Genomic DNA, 24209 nt, shown 5'->3' on the forward strand with positions numbered 1-24209 from the left:
CAATCTAATCATCGGACTGGCATATTTGTTTTATTATTCAATATCTTTTTTTCCAAACATGTACACAGAAGTTTCAAATGATAAAGTATATATACATACATGTTGGTGTACATACTGATATTCTCTAAAAAGTCAAGGGTCGTGGGGTCATGACTGCTGTGCGTTTAAAGAGACAGTAAGGTAAGGATTCTGCTGGAAGTCCACACACACATACACACACAAAAAGGGGGATCTGCTAGACGAAAATAAAAAAAAATGGATATAGAGCAGTGTTTCTCAACCACGTTCCTGGAGGATCACCAGCACTGCATGTTTTGGATGTCCCCTTTGTTCGTCACACCCAGGTCTTTCAGTCGTTGCTAATGAGCTGATGATCTGAATCAGCTGTGTTTGTTTTATGAGACGAGGAAAATGTGGTGGTCCTCCAGGAACATGGTTGAGAAACACTGATATAGAGAATCTCCAGTGCACTTCAGTTAAGCATGTTGGGAGAAAAACAACAAATAACCGTGGGAGCTGCCTACATAGTGGAGAACAGAGACCGAGTTTAATAATATCACACTTTTCCACACTCTTAAAAGGGAGCAAGTGTGTGAAGGAAAACCGTGAAAGTTTTACACAGCAGTTCAATTTGTTTTGTGACATTTATTATGTGGATTTGACAAACAGAAACCCTAGCCTGCAAGACAGGTGCTGTGTGTGGAGTTTCTTTATTATACGTTGTTGTTTTTTTCCTTATGTGGACAGATGAAACATTAATATCTATACTACTACAGTATTAATATGACTGTTCTCCCTCCCAACACTTCACTAAATGTAAAGGAAACGGTCCTGTGATGTATTCATGGGGTAAATAAAAGCTTCATGTAGAAACACAGACTTTGGAAAGTGTTGATCAGGTTTTTGGCTCCGATCAGCATGGTCGCAGGAGCTGCAATTCTACATAAACACTCTTATTTTGTGACGCAACACGTATATTTGCCCGCTCTTTGGTACAATTTAGTTTCAGTATCATCTAATCCAAACTGTGCTGTTCACATGAATACCTAATGACCAAGGATGGGGTATCAACCCAAAAATGACATCCATTTAAGGCAGACTCAGTCCGGGAGGGCCGGTGTCCTGCTAAGTTTAGTTCCAACCCCAATTAGACACACCTAGCTAATCAAGCTCTTACTAGGGCTTTCTACACTCTCAGAAATAAAGGTACGCGAGCTGTCACTGAGGTTGTCCTTTATTAGAAGGTACAAATTTGTACTTAAAGGGTCTTTATTGGTACCTCAAAAGTATATATTAGTACCTAAAAATTTAAGAGGAACACTTTTGTACTATTTAGGTACTATATGGACCCTTGAGGTATTAATATGGACATTTTAGCTACACATTTGTACCACCCCAAAAGGTACCACCCCAATGACAGCTCGTACCTTTATTTCTGAGAGTGTAGAGCATCCTTGGAGGTGTGTTGAGGCAAGTAGGAGCTAAAATCTGCAGGACACCGGCCCTCCAGGACCGAGTTTGGACACCCCTGATTTAAGGGATAGTTCACCCAAAAATGAAAATTTTCAAAGCTCATCCGAGATGTAGGTGGATTTATTTCTTCGTTGGACATTAAGGAAGATTTTTAGATGAATCCGATTGGTGATTGATGTAATGGCAGTGAATGGTGACAGGTTTTGGAGATTAAAAACAAACGCATAGAAGCCAAATCAATAGCTGTGGCTCCTGATGACGCACTGAGCTCTTGTGAAGCCAAACGATCGCTCCGTGTAAGAAATTAAACATTATTTACAGCATTATATGATGAATTTGAAGTCTCAGAACTACTATCGGACTACATTCACACATGCACTGAGAACTGTTTGACCAGGATGTGGATTAAAGCTATTAATATTGTAAATAACGTTCAATTTCTTACACTGACCGATCATTTGGCTTTACAAGACCTCAGTGTGTCATCAGGAGCCACGGCTATTGATTTAGACTCATTTAGGTGTGTTTATTTAATCTAATAACCCTGTCACCATTCACTGCCATTATACCAATCACCATCAGATTCAGCTCAAAATCGTCTTTAATGTTCTACTGAAGACAAAAAAGTCATCTTGGATGATCTGTAGGCGAGTAAAATACCAGGAAATGTTCATTTAGGGTAGGCAGGTCCAAGCTCGGTCCTGGAGGGCCGGTGTCCTGCAAAGTTTAGTTCCAACCCCAATTAGACACACCTGGGCTAGCTAATCAAGCACTTACTAGTCTTTCCAGAAACATCCGTGCAGGTGTGTTGAGGCAAGTTGGAGCTAAAATCTGCAGGACACCGGCCCTCCAGGACCGAGTTTGGACACCCCTGATTTAGGGTGAACTATCCATTTAATGCACAAATAACATTCCCATTTCTTCTTCAATTTAGAGTTGTGTCTCGTTTCTAGTCCAAATAACTAAAAACTCTTAAACCGAGAAGCATTTTCTGGACAAGCAATACATAGTCTTGTTTTTAGAAATAATATGCGCAACTTTGCTCCTTAAAGCAAGCAAAATATTCCTATTTTAAAGCAAAAACAAGATTATTTAACTTACACATTGGCAGATTGAGCCTGTTTTAAGGAAAAAAACACTTAATTTTGATGCATTACTTCTGAAAGCAAGACCATAGTATTTACTAATCTAGAAAATGCTTTTAGATTTAAGAATTTTAAGATGTTTGGAGTAGAAACAAGACATTTTTTTGCAAAGGCATCATCAGTGTACGATTCAAAAGATGCACCAATAGGGATGATGATGATGATGATGATATAGGAAGTGTTAATATGTTTGTGCGCAAGAAGAAACCTTTTTTTTTTCTCGTTTGAAACGGCGATAAGAAGAAGGTGAGAATGGATTTGGAGGGATTGGTGTGGACTTCAGACCTCAGCAGCTTCCGTGTGAGAAAACCTCTACATCATACCCATCTGCATCAGAGAGTTGGCGTACGCCATCGGTTTGACATTTGGATGAGGCTGTGGAGAAAAAGAGGGAGAAATCTGTTTGTAGCCTGCATTTATCACAGCAACACATCGAGGACTTCGAAGACAACACACAGACTTAAAACACTTCATTGAACATGCACAGACGGACAGAACCTGTATACTATATACCGTTGAAAGCAGAAGTTAACATACACTGTATAAAAAGGCACATAACCCTTAAAAAAAAGTCAGATGTTAATGTGACTAAACTTTTTCTCTTTTAGGTAAGTTAGGATTAACAAAGTTGTTTCTGTTCTGCTTAATAGCAGAATAATGAGAGAGATATTTTTGAGAAATTGTTATAACTTTTCTTGAAAGTCAAGTTTACATACAATAAGATTATTAAGCCTCTGAAAAAGCTCAGATGATGAGGTCAAGGTTTTGGAAGTTTCTGATTGGCTAATTTGAGTTAATTGGAGGCACAACTGTAGATTAGTATTTAAGGAAAACCTCAAACACACCGCTTCCTTGTGTGACAACATGGGAAAATCAACAAGCCAGAATCAACAAAAAAGCCAGATTACAATGAGCTTAATTACCCTGGGAAAAGACTCATTTTTGGAGACTCGTCCTGTGGTCTGATGGAACTAAGATTGAACTGTTTGGCCATAATGACCAGTGTTACATTTGGAGGACAACAAGCCTAGGAACACCATCCCAACTGTGAAGTATGGGGGCGGCAGCATCATGTTGTGGGGCTGTTTTTCGAAGAACCCTGTCTCGGAGGTCTACAGACAATTCCTTTTTCATCATGCTTGGTTTGTGCTTTGACATGCACTGTCAACCCTGGGAGCTTATATAGACAGGAGTATGCCTTTTAAGATCATGTTCAATCAACTGAATTGACCACAGGTGAACTCCAATGAAGCTGCTGAAACATCTCAAGAATGATGAGTGGAATGTACCTGAGCTCAATTTAGAGCTTCACGCCAAAGGCTGTGAATACTGATGTACATGTGATTTTTTTAGGTTTTTTATTTTTAATAAATTCTTTGTTCACATTGTCATTATGGGGTATTGTGTGTAGAATGTTGAGGAAATAAATGAAATTAATCCATTTTGGAATAAGGCTGTAACAAAATAATGTGGAAAAAGTGAAGCGCTATGAATGCACAGTATATTCAAATCGCAGAAACACTGAATATCACAATGTCAGATTTATCCAGCATCATGCAGCTCTACTTTTAACCATCCTAACAAAAAAATCATTTCAAATGTCATCTATTGCACCTTTAAATGCTGTTTCATGTATCCCAATAATCTGTTAGCATCCCTTATTTATAAGGATCTTTTGTAACAGTGTGTGTAATGTAAATAATGCATAAAAAAACGATTCCACTGACCACAGCAGTAAACTGGTGAAACTCTGGCTTGAGGTCTGATCCCCTGAGATGAATGTAAGCTCCTTTATTTCCCATCTGGTCACTAAAAGTGAACAGGAAACACACACAGAAAAAAAAAATGTCATACAGGTTAGTTTCATCATCGCTAATGTAAAACCATCTGTGGTTGTTAAAGCCCTGTATAGACAGTTAGATCTAATAATAACTATAACATCATATTTACAGGGTATCTGCAGGTTTCGAATGGCCTGTTTCCATTGAGTGGTACGGTCCGGTACACTTTTATGGCCGTTTCCACTGTCAAAAGGTACCTAAAAGCGAACCGTATTGTACCACTTTTTGGGTACTGAAGAGGATTTCTTATTGTGTTTTGGAGCAGTTGATATTGTGTGCAGTAAACATGAGCCAGGCTAAACTGGGTGTGTGTAAAATGAGCCCACAGAGGTGCTGAAGCCGGTTACGCGAGCCTGCTATGAGATGACTGATTATGTAGAAGAACTGAATATGTAAAGCACTGATTATATATGTTAAAATCTCATATGAAGTTATAGCTGTGAAAGGCATTCAGAAGAGTAACATATTATCAAGTTAATGTGCCATCATGACAGTGTATATAAACGATAGATGGGCATAGATTAATTTTTTTATCTAGATTAATCTCACTGTAATCTTGAAATTAATGTAGATTAAAATGGCTCATTTGAATTCTGCAGAAGGCATTCAGAATGTGTGTGCTACCCAAATAATAAGTCTTTGAGAACGGGATTCTCAAGCCAGGTGGCGCATTAGACCAGGGGCTCATCTCCTGTTTCCAAAATGCTTCACAAACTGCTTGAGAAACTGTTCTACTATGACAATTAGTGATGAAAATAAATGATTTTCACTAAGATGAACTTGTGTTTACTAACTGTTTAATCAGTTAAACATGAATTTTGATCTGTAGGCCTACAGAAGCTCCAAACAGTGATTTAATCTGACTAAAGTCATAACTGAACTAAACAGAAATGAAATTAAGACATGTGGAGTATGCAGATATTAGTGGCATTATTGAAGTAAACACCACGATCAGTAAACACCGTCATGTAGGACTTTGCCATATTTTCCATCAAGATCCACACATGCGGTAGTCAGTAAAGGACCGCACACACATCGCAAAATGCAGGCGTTTTTTTCTTTCCATTTGCCGTACGTTATTACATTCAATAACACTCTCACCAGTCCTTACTCCTTATTTGCGTCTAATATCCCAGTTTGTCACAGGGGCATGAATGAAACGTTCACGAGTTAAAGTGAAACTGCCAAACTGCAGTTAAAGTCAGGCATCCTGCTGATTTGATTCAGAAGGGCACTTTTTTATCAGATGGCTCACCGGTCAGGTATACATCCACGCTAAAATATCAAGGTGAAAGTCATCATAGCTTGCGTAGAATAGACCCAGCTCCCAACCCAACTTTGAGAATAGATTAACGGCGATATTTTTATATCGTGCGATAAGAGTCTCGCGTTAACGCAGCACGATAACGGTCCACCACTAATATAAACACTTAGTCATTTTGCATAAGATGCATCTATGAAGTGACCTCTCTAGAAAAGCCATTGTTTATGTAGACCTTGGCTACCGAGCTGAAAGAAAAACGTACCCAAAGATGGTTAGAAGGTAAAACTAGACACCTAGGGGTGTGTCAAAGCATCTGTTTAAAGACTGTGAAAAACACAAACACTTTAGGAATAGTCCAGGAGAGACTTCAGAATGCTCCGAGGTCTGCTCTGCACTTTCTCGGCTTTATTATGGAGAATACAACCTATTTTTTCTTATATCCAAAACCTCTGGTCTGATAGTGTCTAATTGATGAGAAGGTCAGCAACTATGACAGTACCCTTTCGGAAGGGTACCTAGCTCAACAAAAGGGTACCAAAAAGCGGAGCAAGAAGTGCAGCTGAACGCTATTGGTTTACAGAGATACGTCACTCACTCGCGCAACAAGCCAGGGTCTGTATGTGTTCATATATGTTAATTTATTTATTTATTCTATATAATTGCAGACGTTACAGTAGGCCATTTCACATTATCATTGATCTGCAGTTATAATCAAATCATGTTCATAGAAAGGTTAGTAATAAACATTTCTACACAAGTATTAACTTTAATTAGGTTGGCGAAGACCACATCCCTGATTGTGCTGTTCGATAAGGCCACAACCTCATTTAACATGTCCAAAATTAAATGGACTTTAAGTAAAAGGAAATCTGTATCGCGTGAGCTGTCATCAACCTGCTGCGCAAACTGTAAACACTTCGACTGTGAGTGACGTCACTTCCAAAGGCAAACACGCCCAATAAAATAGCCCCTCCCCTGTCGTTTGATTGACAGGTTTCAGTGTAGGCATCGGAAATTCAAATGCAAAAGGAATTGCAATTCCATTAGAGTTTTGGCAGGTTACAAACACAACGCGGAGAAAAAGAAAACGCAATTAATATTGCTATTTAGATATGTCAGGTCCGTAGCTCGTAAGACATGGGAAATGCATTTGCTTTTTCATTTAAATTGTGGCAGTCGCTGCGCGTTCGCGAAAGCGAAAATGCAAACGGTAATGCGGGATTTGCAATTGCATTTGAAAATTGGCCGGGATACACTTCTATAAAGGACAGAGTTGACGCACAAAGTGAAACGTGGAATTATTTAGCGCATGTCACAAAACCTGTTGTGCAACTTTGCTATGCTTGGGTGTTAATCAATAAATAAAAAGCAGGTCTGTTCATTGACGTTTCCTGTTTTGTTTTTATATGCTGTAGTATGAATTTTTTATCGTAATAAATACTTTAGGTATCGGATCGAAGTAAAAATTTTGGTATTGTGACAATACTTGCGCGCATGCATGCAAACACGCAGCCACGTAAGCGTGCATCCTTTTGTGTGTGTGGTTGCGTAGGTGTGTGTGTGCGTGTGAGACAGAGAGAGAGAGATCATAATTTCCATCAACACATTGAAATAGCTGCCAAACAGCACAGACGACATTTCAAACAACTGCTTTCATTTTTCAATGTGATACAGCCAGATTTTTGTGTAAATTCTAGTTTCTGTTTCTTTATGTGTTTCCTTTATATACAGAGTAGTGATGCGCGGATGGCGGTTATATCTGCGGGCACTGCGGATAACCCACGGATCGGGCGGGGTTGGGAAATTATACAATACATTATGATTAATTGTGGATGGGTCATGGATGGATGAGATTAATTATTAATGATTTTTGCTTGGTATTTTTTAAACATTCTGTAAAACATGAAAGTGTTTTTAAGGCATTTTCATCAGGCAAACAAGTCCTAATTTGCACGCTAATTTAAAAAATAATACACGCAAAACAGATCCAAGAGAAACTTTAAAAAGGGAGGAAAGAAAAGTGCCATGTGGGTGTGTTTTCGCGAAGTGGTTAACGAGGATGAATCAAGTGCTGGGTATGCAGTGTGCAACAGCAGTGAAGCACTGCATGTATATGAAAGCCACAAGACTGGTACCTCAAATTCAGTTGAAAGCAGAAGTTAACATACACTGTATAAAAAGGCACATAACCATTTCAAAGAAAAGTCAGATGTTAACGTGACTAAACGTTTTCTCTTTTAGGCAAGTTAGGATTATCAAAGTTGTTTCTGTTCTGCTTAATAGCAGAATAATGAGAGAGATATTTTTTGAGAAATTGTTTTAACTTTTCTTGAAAGTCAAGTTTACATACAATAAGATTATTAAGCCTCTGAAAAAGCTCAGAAGATGGTGGGTGTCAAGGTTTTGGAAGTTTCTGATTGGCTAATTTGAGTTAATTGGAGGCACAACTGTAGAATAGTATTTAAGGAAAACCTCAAACACACCGCTTCCTTGCGTGACAACATGAGAAAATCAACAAGCCAGAATCAACAAAAAAGCCTGATTACAATTAGCTAAATTACACTGGGAAAAAGACTCATTTTTGGAGACTCGTCCTGTGGTCTGATGGAGCTAAGATTGAACTGTTTGGCCATAATGACCAGTGTTACATTTGGAGGACAAAGGGGAAAGCTTACACGCCTAGGAACACCATCCCAACTGTGAAGTATGGGGGCGGCAGCATCATGCTGTGGGGCTGTTTTTCTGCAGGAGGGACTGGTCCACTTCACAGCATAGATGGCATCATGAAGAAAGAAGATTATGTAGAAATACTGAAGCAACTTCTCAAGACATCAGCCAGGAAATTAAAACTTGACCACAAATGGGTCATCCAAACAGACCATGAGCCTAAGCATACAGCCAGATTAGTTTAAATGTGCTTTAGGGACAACAGAGTGAATGTTTTGGAGTGGCGATCACAAAGCCCTGATCTCAATCCGATAAAAAATTTGTGGGCAGAGTTGAAAAAGCTTGTGCGAGCAAGACAACCTACAAATCTGACTCAGTTACACCTATTCTGTCAGGAGGAGTGCGCCTAAATTCCTTCAAACTATTGTGAGAAGCTTGTGGGAGGTTACCCAAAACATTTGACCAAAGTTATACAGTTTAAAATCAAAGCAAAAAAAATACCAAAGAAATGTGTGTAAACTTTTGTTGACTGTCTAGAAATTAATAAGAAATTCTCTCATTATTCTGGCATTTAGCAAATGTAAATCATTTAGGTAATCCTAACGGACCTAAAATAGTAAGCGCTTAGTATGATTTACCATCAGACATTTTTTTAAAAATGGTCATGTTGCTGTTTTTTTAAGAGTGTATGTAAACTTCTGGCCTCTGTCGTAGCGCATTAGTGTAGTATTTTACTATCAGAGATGTGTAGATTAGCTCACTGAGTCTGCTGTTAATAACGAACAATCCACGCTGACCTATCATCATGCGTAAAACAGAGAATTAGAATTATTAAAGTGACGATCGGGTGCAGATATATCCATAAATATTGGGACATTGACACAATTCGAACATTTTTGGCTCTATACACCAACAATGGATTTGAAATGAAACAAACAAGATGTGCTTTAACTGCAGACTGTCTGCTTCATTTTTAGGGTATTTACATCCAAATCAGGTGAACACTGTAGGAATTACAACAGTTTGCATATGTGCCTCCCACTTGTTAAGGGGCCAAAAGTAATGGGACAATTGGCTTCTCAGCAGATAAAAGGTCCAGAGTTCATTTCAGGTGTGCTATTTACATTCAGAATTTGTTGCTGTTAGTTCTAAAAAAGACTTCACAGTGCTGGAATAACATCCTATGGACAGATGAGACAAAGATCAACTTGTACCAGAGTGATGGGAAGAGAAAGAGGAAAGGAACTGCTCATAATCCTAAGCAGTGAAGCATGGTGGTGGTAGTGTCATGACGTGGGCATGTATGGCTGCCAATGGAACTGGATCTCTTGTTTTTATTGATAATGTGACTGCTGACAAAAGCAGCAGGATGAATTCTGAAGTGTTTCAGGCAATATTTTCTGCTCATATTCAGTCAAATGCTTCAAAACTCATTGGACGGCGCTTCACAGAGCAGTTGGACAAAGCATACTACAAAAGCAACCAAAGAGGTTTTGAAGGGAAAGAAGTGGAATGTTGTGCAATGGCCAAGTCAATCACCTGACCTGCACCCGACTGAGCATGCATTTCACTTGCTGAAGACAAAAGTGAAGAGAAAATAACCCAAGAACAAGCAGGAACTGAAGACAGTTGCAGTTGAGGCCTGGCAGAGCACCATCAGGGATGAAACCCAGCGTCTGGTGATGTCTATGCGTTCCAGACTTCAGGCTGTAATTGACTGCAAAGGATTTGCAACCAAGTATTAAAAAGTGAAAGTTTGATTTATGATTACTATTCTCTCCCATTACTTTTGGTCCCTTCACAAGTGGGAGGCACAAATGCAAACGGTTGTAATTCCTACAGCGTTCACCTGATTTGGATGCAAATAGCCTCAAATTAAAGCTGACAGTCTGCAGTTAAAGCACATCTTGTTTGTTTAATTTCAAACCCATTGTGTTGATGTATAGAGCCATAAATGTTCGAATTGTGTCAATCTCCCAATATTTATGGACATGACTGAATATCAGATAAAATTATATGTGCGGGTGGGTGAATAATTAGTATGAAACCACAGATCTGCGTGACATTTTAGTTGATCTGCGCATCTCTAATACAGAGATTGACGGCTCTCAAGGTCAAAAGATTTCTAGTGAAGTAGTGCTGTCAAACAATTAAACACAACTGATTGCATCCAAAATAAAAGTTGATATTTACTAAATATATTTGTGTGTACTGTGTACATTTGTGTTTATAAATACATGCATGACTATATTGTATAAAATTTGTTTATACTTTTGTATATACATACTGAAATATAAGGCAAATTATATAATTATATAGTATATATAGTAATATAACACTTATAGTCCAGTATGTGTGTGTTTATACATATATACATAAATATACACAGTGCACATGTATACATTATGTGAACACAACCTTTTATCTTGGATGTAATTAATCCTTTTACAGCACTAGAAATAAGGTATAATAAAATAATATATTATTAAACATACAATATGCTTTACTATATGTAAATATACAATATACTACAGCAAAACAATAAAGGAAATGGTGCAAAACTTGCAAAAATTCAGACTAAAATCAGGCATTTTAGCTCCAAAAATTGGAAATCTTGGACGGAGGTAATAGGGAAAGATTAGAGACAGAAAAGAGAGATCTTCATACCAGTAATTTGGCGCTGAAAACACGGTTATGCACTTCCCTGAGTGAGTGACCTCGTAACCTTCGGCTTTGACCTCATGGCTGCGCACAATGTACTGCAGTTTGTTCTGCTCCAGGAATCGCTCCGTAACGTCAGGCCCGAACTGACAGCTCACGCCGCGCTTACTGATTGACCGTCCGTTCTGCAAGACGACACAGTCAACATAGTCGAATCACAAGAACAACCTAAAGCTTTGAAGAACTGAGAAAATGAACAGACCTGCAGCTGAGGATCTGACCACAGGAGATCACACATCGGACCTGCACAGGAAATCACAACTCAGATTTAACATTTTCAAGTACATGCAGAGGTTAGGAGGTTACATTTTTACCTTTAAATTACATTACGCCTACATTACATTTAGTAGACGCTTTTATCCAAAGTGCCATGTAACTCTAGTTGTTGAAGTTGTTAGAACTGATAATGCCTTAAAAAAGCCACTGTTTGCCCCATTTAAATTTTAATTTAAAGTACATTTACATTTTAATAACATTCACTTTAAGAGCTATTAACTTCTCAATGCATCTCATTTCTTCCAGATTAGTTAGTAACAGCGCTTTTATTTATAAGTGTTGGTATGAATAATAATATGCAGTGATAACATTCTTCCTTACCAGAATCTGGCGGCTGCCTGTTCCTGTCTATCTTTCTAATGTCATCTAAGGTCACACCGTCCTCACTAAACAGTCCTCCGTGCATCACCTGAAACACAATTCAAGTCCATTAACACTCAAAATGCATTTTTAAATTCACAATTCCTTAGTGATGTCTGCACAACGAAGGATTTCACAGCTTTGTAGAGCTAGTAATGCTGGAACCTAGTGGTTATGCCATATCATTACATGAAGAGTTCAGATGCAAAATCCATCAGACCTCTTTTCTTGTAAAATAGCGTTTTCTATCAGGCTCCTCTGATTAGGTTCTGAAATTTAATTTTATATGTAATGGGAAGCTCATTTGCTAGTAAATGTTTTTCAAAAATGTCACTTTAGACAATTCTTTGGTTTTTAATAAGGTAGATTTTCTTTTGCATCAAAACCAGCTAAATCCACTTGTGCTTTTTCTGCAAAAACCTCTAAATCCACCTGTTGGGACAAGACAGTGTAATTAGCTGAAAAATAACTAAAGATGCAAATAGAAATTATTTTACCAAACATAAAACACATTACACAAACCACCTAAAATAAAAAATATATAAATCTGTCAAGTAAGCGGCGGTTCATTCCGCTGTGATAAACCAGGGACAAAGCAGACGGAAAATGAATGAATGAAATCTGTCAAGTAACTCCATTAATCAATAACATTAAAACTGACATTAATTAAATCTTAATGAGCTGGGGTCATTTCTGATAATTGGGATTTAGATTTAATGCAAGTAGAGCAGTGTAAACATTGCAAACATTGTAAACTAAGCTTGGTAGATTCAAATAACGTAACATTATGAAACATCAATATCTGTGCATTGTCCATTAATTTAAAAAGCTTATCAAGCGTATAGGTAATGACGTAATATAAATAATGAGTTTTATACATTATATTTATCTTTAAAAAGTAGCTTAAATCAGCAAATAAAACTCAAGGTAGGCTTAGTGGGCAAAACGGGGATGTCTTTCAGACACTTTAAAAAGCTGTCATTTATTCATTCAATCTCACCATACTCAAGGTCTTAGTCTTATGTTTATCCTCATAGCATCCATGTGGGATAAAAGACGGCATATTAACTTTGTCTTTTGTGAAACGGTGTTGCCGTTTAATGTATAGTAAATCAAACTCATTCAAGTAGCGTCGCTGCGCAAAAAAAACATGAATGCATGCTACACTTCCGACTGTACAGTAGAGTTTTGAGGTAAGGGACGTTTTTATTTGCCATTCACTGACAGTCAGACAGGCTCATCCAGTTAATCAAATTCTGTCTTTTATAATGGAAATCGAAAGCAGAATAAAACAGTCTCCTTATAAAGCCGGCGTATCAGCGCGCTGCTACATTGAAAACATATGATTCGATTCGCACCTTCTGATTGGTTCTCTGGATATAGCAGCTTTTGCGGTCAAAGGGAAGTGACGTTTAGCGGCTTTTGCCAACAAACTTATTTCTGAATGTGCTGACGCTGCTTTTAGATGATTTGAAGCAAATCTATTTGTTGAACATGTACTGCATGCCTAAAGCACTCACTCAATGTCATTATCTCATTTTTGGCGGAGGTGGCGTTTAACGGCTTTTGCATCTGAACTCATCATATGTTTTTCTATTTTACCTAGGAATACTGCAATCATTAAAAAATTATTGTAAAAAAATTCAACAGGGAAAAAATTGACATCGAGTGTGTGCAACAAACAACCATATAAGTCCAAAAAAACGAGATAACCATGTGACATTAATTGCATGTGTGAACTTTGTATACAAAAACAGATAAAGGATATTTTCGCGCGACCAAGAGTCTGCATTTTAAACATTAAAATAGCGTCACTCTGAAAAAATGTTGATGTGCACTAAGAAGAATAGAGATGCCATTTGCTGACATGTCCGCTTCGTATATTAGAAGGCCAATCCTCTGCAAAAAAAGGAGAGCCAACCAGAGCAGATGGAAGGACAGAGTAAGGAGCTTTGAGGGATGCTGGGAAAGTATATTTGAATCAAAGCGAAGACCAAAATCCAGGGAAAAAAATCCACAGAAAGAGGTGAGTGGAAGAACCGTATTGAAACCAGAGGTTTACATACACTCTAAAACAGCAACATAATCATTTTTTTTAAATGTCTGATGGTAAATCATACTAAGCACCTGCTATTTTAGGTCCGTTAGGATTACCTAAATGATTTACATTTGCTAAATGCCAGAATAATGAGAGAATTTTTGTTTTGGGTAACCTCCCACAAGCTTCTCACAATAGTTTGAAGGAATTTTGGCCCACTCCTCCTGACAGAATTGGTGTAACTGAGTCAGATTTGTAGGTTGTCTCGCTCGCACAAGCTTTTTCAACTCTGCCCACAAATTTTTTATCGGATTGAGATCAGGGCTTTGTGATGGCCACTCTAAAACATTCACTCTGTTGTCCCTACAGCACATTTAAACTAATGTGGCAGTATGCTTAGGCGCATGGTCTGTTTGGATGACCCATTTGTGGTCAAGTTTTAATTTCCTGGCTGATATCTTGAGAAGTTGCTTCAGTATTTCTACATAATGTTCTTTCTTCATGATGCCATCTATGCTGTGAAGTGGACCAGTCCCTCCATCAGCAAAACAGCCCCACAACATGATGCTGCCGCCCCCATACTTCACAGTTGGGATGGTGTTCCTAGGCTTGTAAGCTTTCCCCTTTGTCCTCCAAATGTAACACTGGTCATTATGGCCAAACAGTTCAATCTTAGTTCCATCAGACCACAGGACGAGTCTCCAAAATGAGTCTTTTTCCCAGTGTAATTTAGCTCATTGTAATCTGGCTTTTTTGTTGATTCTGGCTTGTTGATTTTCTCGTGTTGTCACACAAGGAAGCGGTGTGTTTGAGGTTTTCCTTAAATACTAATCTACAGTTGTGCCTCCAATTAACTCAAATTAGCCAATCAGAAACTTCCAAAACCTTGACCTCATCATCTGAGCTTTTTCAGAGGCTTAATAATCTTATTGTATGTAAACTTGACTTTCAAGAAAAGTTATAACAATTTCTCAAAAAATCTCTCTCATTATTCTGCTATTAAGCATAACAGAAACAAATGTGATAATCCTAACTTACCTAAAAGAGAAAAAGTTTAGTCAAATTAGCATCTGACTTTTCTTTAAAAGGGTTATGTGCCTTTTTAAACAGTGTATGTTAACTTCTGCTTTCAACTGTATGTCAGGTGTCAAACTCAGTTCCTGGAGGGCCGCAGCTCTGCACAGTTTAGTTCCAACCCTAATTAAACACACCTGATCAAACTAATTAAGCCCTACAGGCTCGTTTAAAACCTTCAGGTAAGTGTGTTGAAGCAGAGTTGGAACTAAACTGTGCAGAGCCTTCCAGGAACGGAGTTTGACACCTGTGCTACACAGCATAACATTTCTAATGGGATGACTGTGCTTTATTCTTACCAGTACTTTGTCATTGATGCACTGCGCAAGAGGAAGCCACTGGAAGACTTCACTGAACAGCTTGAACATCTGGGAGGAGTACTTCGCTTTTACCTCACCCTCGAAGCCATACATCTGATTCATGTTATCTGTTTCATGGTTACCTTGACCAGAAAACACACATTAATAAGTAATACATTGATCCTTCACGCACAAATGTTTGTAATGTTGTGAGCGCTCACCTCTTAGCAGGTGGAAGTGTTCTGGATAGAGCAGCTTGAAGCCAAAAAGCGTAAGAATGACCTCGACAGAAAAAGATCCGCGGTCCACAAAGTCTCCGTTGAACAGCTGAGATCTTGAAATCAAGGCTAGTATACTGAATTTTACTTAGAAAAACAAAAAAAACAAGCAAGTTTAGCTTGGGCTTAATAAAACTGACACTGGCTTATTAGCCATTTCAGATTTCCAAGAAGCGGGGGGTTGTCACGGAAGAAAGTAAAGAGGGTTGGGGGCGTCGCTAAAGAAAGTGAACAGCAGGGAGGAAGGCGGTTGAGGAGGGGTATCTGTAAACGAGGTACAAATTTAGCCCTGCCCTTATGGCTCCCCCTGCAGGTGGTGGGCCTGCAGGAGGATGGTCCCACGTCGCTTCTTCGGGCTGAACCTGGCCGGGTTCCCTGGGAAAAAACCCAGCCATCAGGCACTTACATATGAGCCCCAATCCCAGGCCTGGCTCCAGGATGGGGCCCCGACTGCGCCATACCAGGCGACGTCACAGTCCTCGATGATATAAAACTCATAAAGGGTTTTTGATCCACACTTAGTCTGACCTGTCACCCAAGACATTTTTGTCATGGATTTACCGGTCAATCTACTAACTACTCTCACCTATGGTAATGAGCTTTGGATCATGACCAAGAAGACAAGATCTCGGATACAAGCAGCCGAAATGAGTTTCCTTCACAAAGTGGCAGGACGCACCCTTATAGATAGGGTGAGGAGGAGCTCTGTCACCCAGGAGGAGCTCGGAGTAGAGCCGCTGCCCTGCCACATTGAGAGAAGTCAGCTGAGGTGGTACGGGCATCTGTTTCTTCTGGATGCCTACCTAGGGAGGTGTTCCAGGCATGTCCCACTGGGAGGAGGCCTCGGGGACGACCCAGGACACGCTGGAGGGACTTAGCTCTCTGCTGACCTGGGAACACCTCAGGATTCTCTCCTAAGACTGTTGCCCCAGCAACCCGGCACCAGAAAAGTGGTTGAAAATGAATGAATGAATTTTAAAAACATGGTGCAGACCAATGTAATTTAATGCAGTGCTTCTTGTACATTCTAAGACCCACTTTATAACATATATTATTTAGGCAGTGAAGATCGGTGATTTTTAAAGAAAACAGACTTTAACCGTGCCGATTTTGTAACAGCCTACTGTTCACCAGAAAATTTTGACCCAGTTTACTGACAAATTAATATTGCAACAGAGAAATACTAGGAAATCCCTGTAGACTGATGGCATTTCATGCCGTTCAGCCTTATAATCTTAAAATGTGAGCAAAAATAACCCGTTTTGTCATCACTTTAGACTTTACATTAGAGAATCATTCAAACATTAGCTCTAAAGTGACGTTGGTGAATTAGCAACAGTTTCTGCTGTTCTGACGTCAGCTGCAGATGTGAATGAATGGCAGAGGAAAGTAGCTCCTCATACAAAAAGGTTTTTAGACTCTTCGTGTTTGATTTTTTTTATATACACAATTATGCTGTCGAACTGTTGTATAAATGCCATATCACACTAGTAGCAGTTTGATATGGCTGTATATCGTCAGTGGTGGGACACTAAGACACTTGGCCTGCAGCCTCTTGCCAACGCACGCCTCTCGCCAGTGCTGATATACAACCACATCGTACTGCTACTCGTGTGATATTGCTCATATATACATGCGTACACACACACACACACACACACATACTGTCAAAACAATCTTTTATATTTGGATCTTTGCCCAGCATTAATATTTAGATTTAACTGGGTGGGACTGCAGACATATTGTTTTACTCTACATCCGTTGATCAATTTGCACACATACTTACTCCCTCACGCATAACATACAATGGTTCAAAAGTGAAAGTAAAAGGATACATAGGGATTAGTAGCAGATGGTAAGCTGTTCAGCTCAAAAATATTTAGAAGATCATAGTACTGGCCATGTGTGTCGCCACATATAGTGATTTTCTCTGTCTAAAGAGCAAGAAAAGTGAAAAGTGAGACATTAATAACATTTATTTTAAATCAAAGGAAACTACAGCAACAACAACAACCATGCAAAATACATTTCCCTTGTAAAACGGACATTCTCTTACCTCTTTTAATGTAATCTCAACAAGACTGGGAAGTTTGGTTAAAACTTCTTTAACTTGAACCAGCATCTGCAACATAAAAAAAAAGATTGATGAATGCTTTAGTTAATTGTTTGTTAATGCAGTGAATTGTGACCTAGACTAAAGTGTTACTGCTAACTTTTACTATAATGAGAAGTTTACAATTGTACTGGTTCATTACACAACCACGTCAATGCAGACTAATAGAAAACCAATAAATTACAATGACGTAATAAAATAATGAGATGAATGGATTTTTTAATGAATGTCAGCATTTGAGGAGCATATACCTGGTAAGCACACTTTCTGTGCAGTTTCTTTTGGTCTTTAAACCAATCCATCAAGTCTTCCATGAACTTCAGTGTAACCTTCCCATCTTCAAGTTTAGGTCCCACATAGTCGTCCTCGATTGCTGTTGGGAGACAAAGGGAAAAAAACTTGTACTGGGATTTCCTACACTAAACCCTAATAAATAGACTGAACGAAATTAATTGAGTAAACTCGTTGCCTCAATTTAACTGAGTAACGGAGTCTCCCAAAACCTGCATATTTAAGTTTATTTAACTAGCCGGTTTGGTAGATTATACAGTTCACCAAACTCACCGCTATTTACTGAGTGTAAACACAGATACAGGAACACTGGAGAGTTTTAAAGTCACGTCGATCAGCTGGTTTGTCTATCAGCGGATATCTGAGAGATCCGCTGATGAATCTCGGCTTTAAAACGCGCCAATTCGTGAGCACATTATCCTGAACAATGTGAATAAGGTTTTAAATATATATATATATATATATATATATATATATATATATATATATATATATATATATATATATATATATATATATATATATATATAGTTTTATATATAATTTATTTAATTGAATAAAAAATTCTGTAGTGATTATCTTAATTTTTCATGACAACTGACAACTTTATTGGAAAAAATGGCAGCAATGTTTAATGTTTTAAATAAACAGTAGCGTACTTTTAATCTTTCTTTGGTGCCGTTTAAACCCGCACATCAAACATGAAGCTCTTTTATGACATTGTAGTACATCAGATTTTAAATCGTAATTTTGATCAGATAAATCGTAATTATATGTACTACTACAGTATGTTGTGTAAAATGTACCAAAAGCACTGTAAAACCACTGTTACCGAAATTAAAAACCTGTGTCAAGGACTTACTCATGTTCTCGATGTCTAAGGAGTCGACTACTGATCGTTTGAGCTCGTCGCTGGCGATGGCCCGTTCAAAGGCCTTCTGCTTGACAATCTTATTACATTCCTGGTACTTCATCCTGGCATCTTTGTCATTGGGCCGAACTCTAACCACCTGTTAGAAAGATGACAACAGCACAAAGGAAAGAAAGAAAGAAAGTTAAGTTCAAAGATTCTTCAGGGGTAAAATCCTGTATCCACTGACTTCCATAGTAGGAAAAACAAATGCTATGTATGTCAATGGTTACTGGTTTCTTCAAAATATCTTCCTTTGTTCTCAACAGAGCAATCTCAAATGGGTTTAGAACAAGTAATAGCTGAATAAATAATGAGAGAATTTTCATTTTTGGGTGAAATGTGCCTTTAGCATAGTACACATAAATTGAATAAATACATTATCAAGAGTGTTCAGCTTGTCCCAAACTAGTTTTCAAGCCAACATGGTCTAATATAGAAAAGAAGTGGTATAAAAACAGGAAAATGATGCTGTGGGTTACATCTCTTGCACAGAACAATCATTTCGCCTCATGATGCACCACCGGGAGCTATTGGTAATATTTAGCTTTTCTCAGTTATTTTTGTAACTGTTGACCTGCATTATATGGCTCACCAAGAGATCACAGTTTCAAATGAACTACACAAACAAAACAATTAAACAATGCAAACATCTCCAAATGCGAGTTGATTCAGTTTTAATTCAGTTTAATATAATTATCGACGCAGCAAAAATGCATTAGTAATTTAACACGTCATGGTAATGAACATGCACAATATTAATAATGTGGGCACTGCAAAATCCTTTTAGAGTGTTTTTGAGAACATATGAAGAGTTCAGATACAAAAGCTGTTAAACGCCACTTCCGCCAAAAATGAGATAATAACACTGAGTGCTTTAGGCACGTACTACACCATCAACATATAGATTTGCTTCTAATCATCTAAATCGCAGCGTCAGCACATTCAGAAATAACAGTTTGTTGGCAAAAGCCGCTAAACGCCACTTCCCTTTGACAGCAAAAGCTGATATTTCCCGAAAACCAATCAGAAGGCGCGATATGTTTTTAATGTCGCAGTGCGCTAATATGCCGGCTTTTATCAGGAGACTGTTTAATTTCGATTTCGATTTTAAAGATGGAGTTTGATGAATTGGATGTGACTGTCCGACTGTCCCTCATCCCTCACCTCAAAACTCTGTGCATTATAAGAAAAAGAAAACACAATTCAATTCACCTTGATTTGTATATCACTTTTACAATGTAGATTGTGTCAAAGCAGCTTCACATAAAAGATCATAGTAAATTGAAACAGTGTCAGTTCAGTTTAGCTCAGTTCAGTGTATTTAGTAGTGGTTTAGTAATCACTACTGAGAGTTCAAACACTGAAGAGCATATCCATCGATGCGCAGCTCCACAGATCCCGAACCATGCAAGCTACTGGCGACAGCGGCAAGGAACAAAATTTTCTCCCGCTGGGTGGTTTTGAATTTATTTTTGCGGGTAAAAAACTTTTTGGTTTTCCATGGTATTTCGACAGCTTTTGGGCTGGAAATGTCAGCAACATCTGGCAACACTGAGCGCAGATCTTCTTGTGCGCTCTCAAATAAACGTTGCTGAAGTGCGATTTAGTGCCTTTATGTAACGAGTATGTCTCCAACATTTATTAGATTTGCTAGGAATATTTATGAATGTCTCCAATAGACCTACAGAGCGATATTAATGCGTCCTGAAGTAAAGTGAAACAGATCTACGTCGTGTTTGCTAGCCTCACGCATCATGCACCTGTCAGTCAGTCAGTCAGCACGTCACCTTAAAGGGTTAAACAAATGACGCACAGCACTACCACGGTCAGTTACAAAAAAGTTCACGCGGTTATAATTCACTTACCCTTTAATATATTTTGGTGCGATTATCACCCGCTATTAAAAAAATAAAATGTTTTTAATTAGAAGCTGTAATGTAGCCGTGGCGGGATGAATTTTGGCGTGGCGCCCCGCCATGGAAGAACGAAAGTAGCGGAAACCATGGGTGGATCACTTTTGAAAACCTACTCAGTGACATAATTTTGATGGTTGTTTGTCGCCACCTGTTGGTTGCACAATGTTATTGCTACAACATTCACAAACATATGCAAATCATTATCATTTATCATTCACGTTGCGCGGGTTTGAATTGAGATCACGATCTTGTAATGTTTGATCATGCAGCTTTACACAATGCATTAAATCGGGTTAAACAAACAGTGACAGAAACCACCTTTAATTAATAGCCTATAGGTAGGTAGGTAGGTCCCACCCAGCGCTTAATTTGTGAATTGCGAGGTCCCAGAACAGATCGGGGTAATGGATCCGGCATGTTACTCGAGGATGGAGAGGTGTCGCGAACGAAAGGTTGGTGCGGTGGATGGCGGAGGGGTGTCACTGACGAAAGTTAGCTGGACGGGGGAGTCGCGGACGAACGTGAAGAAGATTGGGGAGTCGCGGATGAAAATGAAAGTGAACATCGGACGGGGGAGAAAGACGGTTGAGGAGGGGGATCGGTAAAATTAGGTGCCGGATCAGATTAAGCCCTGGTCCCACCACAACTTTTTCCGTCATCATTATATTTTACAGGAGAGCCTAAATGCTTTCATACACGTGATTTAAACGATGTGGGAGGTAATCTCTCTGCAACTGTTACAAATGTTGGATTAACCTACGAATTCACAAAAAGTTATTAATTCGCAGGTCACACCTGTTCCAAACTGGGTTGTGATCCGTTACACCCCTACTGATGACCGTTAAACATGTCATAACAGTCTTGTCTCGTGAAAAGAGTCCATGTAAGTTCAGGAGAGTCTTACCGTTTCGTAATCTTTGAGTGCTGCTTTAAACTTCCCCAGGGCCATGTTGGAGGTGGCTCGCCGATAGTAGCCCTTAATGTAGTTCTTGTCCAGCTCCAGGGCTCGGGTGGCGTCCGCCAGCGCATAGCCATAGCACTCGGTGCGCAGGTACGACAGACTCCGGTTACTGTAGTATATGGGATTGGTTGGGTTTAGATCCAGTGCTTCTGTGTAATACTTGATGGCGTTCTCATAGTCTTTATCTGCAATAAAAGTATTAGATAGAAGTATTATATAAAATATTGTAGATAAATCATTTGACAAGACATTCTTCAGAGTACTTATTCTAACGTAAGTGAGCCTGCCATCCCAAACAGAACTCAATACAAGATTCAAAATGATAACTTCCTGTCCATTTACTCGCCCACAGGTCAACAACGATGTCTTTCTTCTTCAGTGGAACATTAAAGAAGATTTTGAGCAGAATACGTGGTCTTTAGTGATTAATATAATGGCAGTGAATGGTGACAGCTTTTGAGATTTAAAAATAAACACATACAAACAAGTCCAAATCAATAGTCGTGGCTCCTGATGCCACACTAACGCCCCATTCACACGAGGCTTCAGCGTCAATGCTTGGCAGAGGGCGTGTCTAAAGTTGGGGCTGACGCGATCGTCATAGTAGCGTCAGCCAATAAAATTAGTCAGCAATAGGCTACTGTCTGAGCTGGTGTATTAGCATACAGCGATCTGATTGGCTGACGCTTCCGTCGGCGCTTGAAAAGTTGAGCAAGTCCCAACTTCTGCAGCGAGCAACGCTTCTGAAGTGGCGTCAACGGATCCACAATGCAGTTCGGCAACGGCTGACATCACCCATTCAAAGTGTTCCGGTGCAATACATAAAAATGACCACTAGGTGTCACCGTAGAGTGGGGTTTCGAAACGTTTCGAAGCTTCGACACATTTGCTTCGACTGTTTCAATGCTTCATGAAGCCTCGCTTTGCCCACCAGTACATTCAGAATAGATTTTAAAGTATTATTACTTGTCTATTAATCACTAAATGGACTAGGACCTTAATCCATTACAGATATGCTCACTGAACAGATCATTTAGATAATTAGAATCAAGTAAACTAGAAATTTCAAGAGTTCAGTCAAAGCAGGGTGAATCGACCTTCAGTTACTAACAGCGCCCCCTGCTGCTGGAATCAGCTTCCAGAAATGATCAGATGTGCTCCAACATTAGGTACATTCACATCAAGACTGAAAACACATCTGTTTAGCTGTGCCATTACTGAATGAGCACTGTGCTACGTCCGACAGATCACGCTATTATGTTTTTCTCTTCTTTTTCATTCTTTTATAACCTGTTTTATCTGTTTTTATACGATTTGTCTTTATTAATTTTCTTATACTTCTCTTTTTTATTCTTGTTTATGTAAAGCCACTGTGTATGAAATGTGCTGTATAAATAAACTTGAATTGCCTTACATTTTCAACAAACATCCCACAGTTTAACTCGTTTCGTATTTTTAAAATATATCCATAGGATAAGCACAGGTATCAAAATAACTACCTGTCAAAACAGCAGGATGACAATTTCCCGATATAAAATGAATAAAAAGCGGAAAGAAACAGAAAATAAACTGTGTCTTCGGTGAAAAACGTGATCACCTTGTTGTTGTCAGGGTATTAAAGTCTTAATACTGTGGTAATGACAGCGAACCAACATTTATACACCTGACAGTACAGCAGTTCTCTACGTAAGTGTGTTACGTCATCTCCCCACGTCATCGTCGAGTTTATGTGTCATAATTATTAATTACGAACAGAAAAGTCAACGGTAGTGTGTGTATCTGATTCATCATGTGTGTGCTTATCTCACACACGCTGCCCTTTATTGATCTCACCGGTCCTCATCAAACCGCAAACTCACGCAACACAGCTCTATCCAGTCGACATCAGTACAGTCTCTTATTTACAGTGGGTATTTGGCATGATTGTACCTTTAAAGTAGTTATTAGCCTTCTCCTTGAGTTTCTCTGCACTGGCATTCCGCTCTTCTTCCGCCATCTTCTCGCTGCCGTGTTCCGTCATGCTGCCGCGTGCGCGCGAAGAGCTGTCGCAAACACTCACTCGTCTAGAACAGTCTAGAGACCCCAGAATAAAATTAATAAATAAAAAATAAACAAACGTTCAGAAGTAAACATTTTAACACACTAGTGATGGAGAAACAAACAAATTCATTAAAAGTTGTATTCAATTAATTGAATTATAAAATAGTTTATACGTAGTTAATGATTCAGATGAGAAAATCCAAAAATGGCTATGAGCTGAAGGGAAATTAATAATAGAAATACAATTAAATAAGTAGGTTTACATACATGCGGAAAAGACATTGAATAGAAATGTTTAATAACTTAAAATATAGTCTATTTTTATTTTTAGTATATTTTGTCACAGTAATAAACACTGTTTTAAGGAGTGTAAACAATAAAAAAGGTCCTAACGTATTCCGGTTTTTCTTTGTTCATTTCCATAGCTTACGAGAATCCCAAAATGTCCACATATTGATAAGTTATGCTAGATTTTTTTGACGTTTTGAATTATGAAATGTTCATGGGCTAATGACCACATTAGAATTTATGTACACTCA

At 38.7% G+C, this 24209-nt stretch overlaps 1 protein-coding gene across 1 annotated transcript; it reads right to left on the reverse strand.

Moving 5' to 3' along the window:
• Positions 1–8: 8 nt before the first annotated feature.
• On the reverse strand, positions 9–23650 carry ppp5c (protein phosphatase 5, catalytic subunit). Its single transcript, XM_056473386.1, has 13 exons — positions 23560–23650; positions 21574–21815; positions 18703–18850; positions 17801–17922; positions 17493–17558; positions 17272–17370; positions 15380–15485; positions 15159–15301; positions 11709–11796; positions 11314–11354; positions 11058–11236; positions 4346–4427; positions 9–2993 (listed from the first exon to the last, which is right to left on the reverse strand). Exons 1-13 carry the CDS (start codon positions 23648–23650, stop codon positions 2931–2933), a joined length of 1470 nt encoding a protein of 489 aa, XP_056329361.1. The 3' UTR covers positions 9–2930.
• Between the last annotated feature and the right edge of the window lie 559 nt (positions 23651–24209).

The sequence above is a fragment of the Danio aesculapii genome, chromosome 15 (assembly GCF_903798145.1).
Source record: "Danio aesculapii chromosome 15, fDanAes4.1, whole genome shotgun sequence".
NCBI lineage: Eukaryota > Metazoa > Chordata > Actinopteri > Cypriniformes > Danionidae > Danio > Danio aesculapii.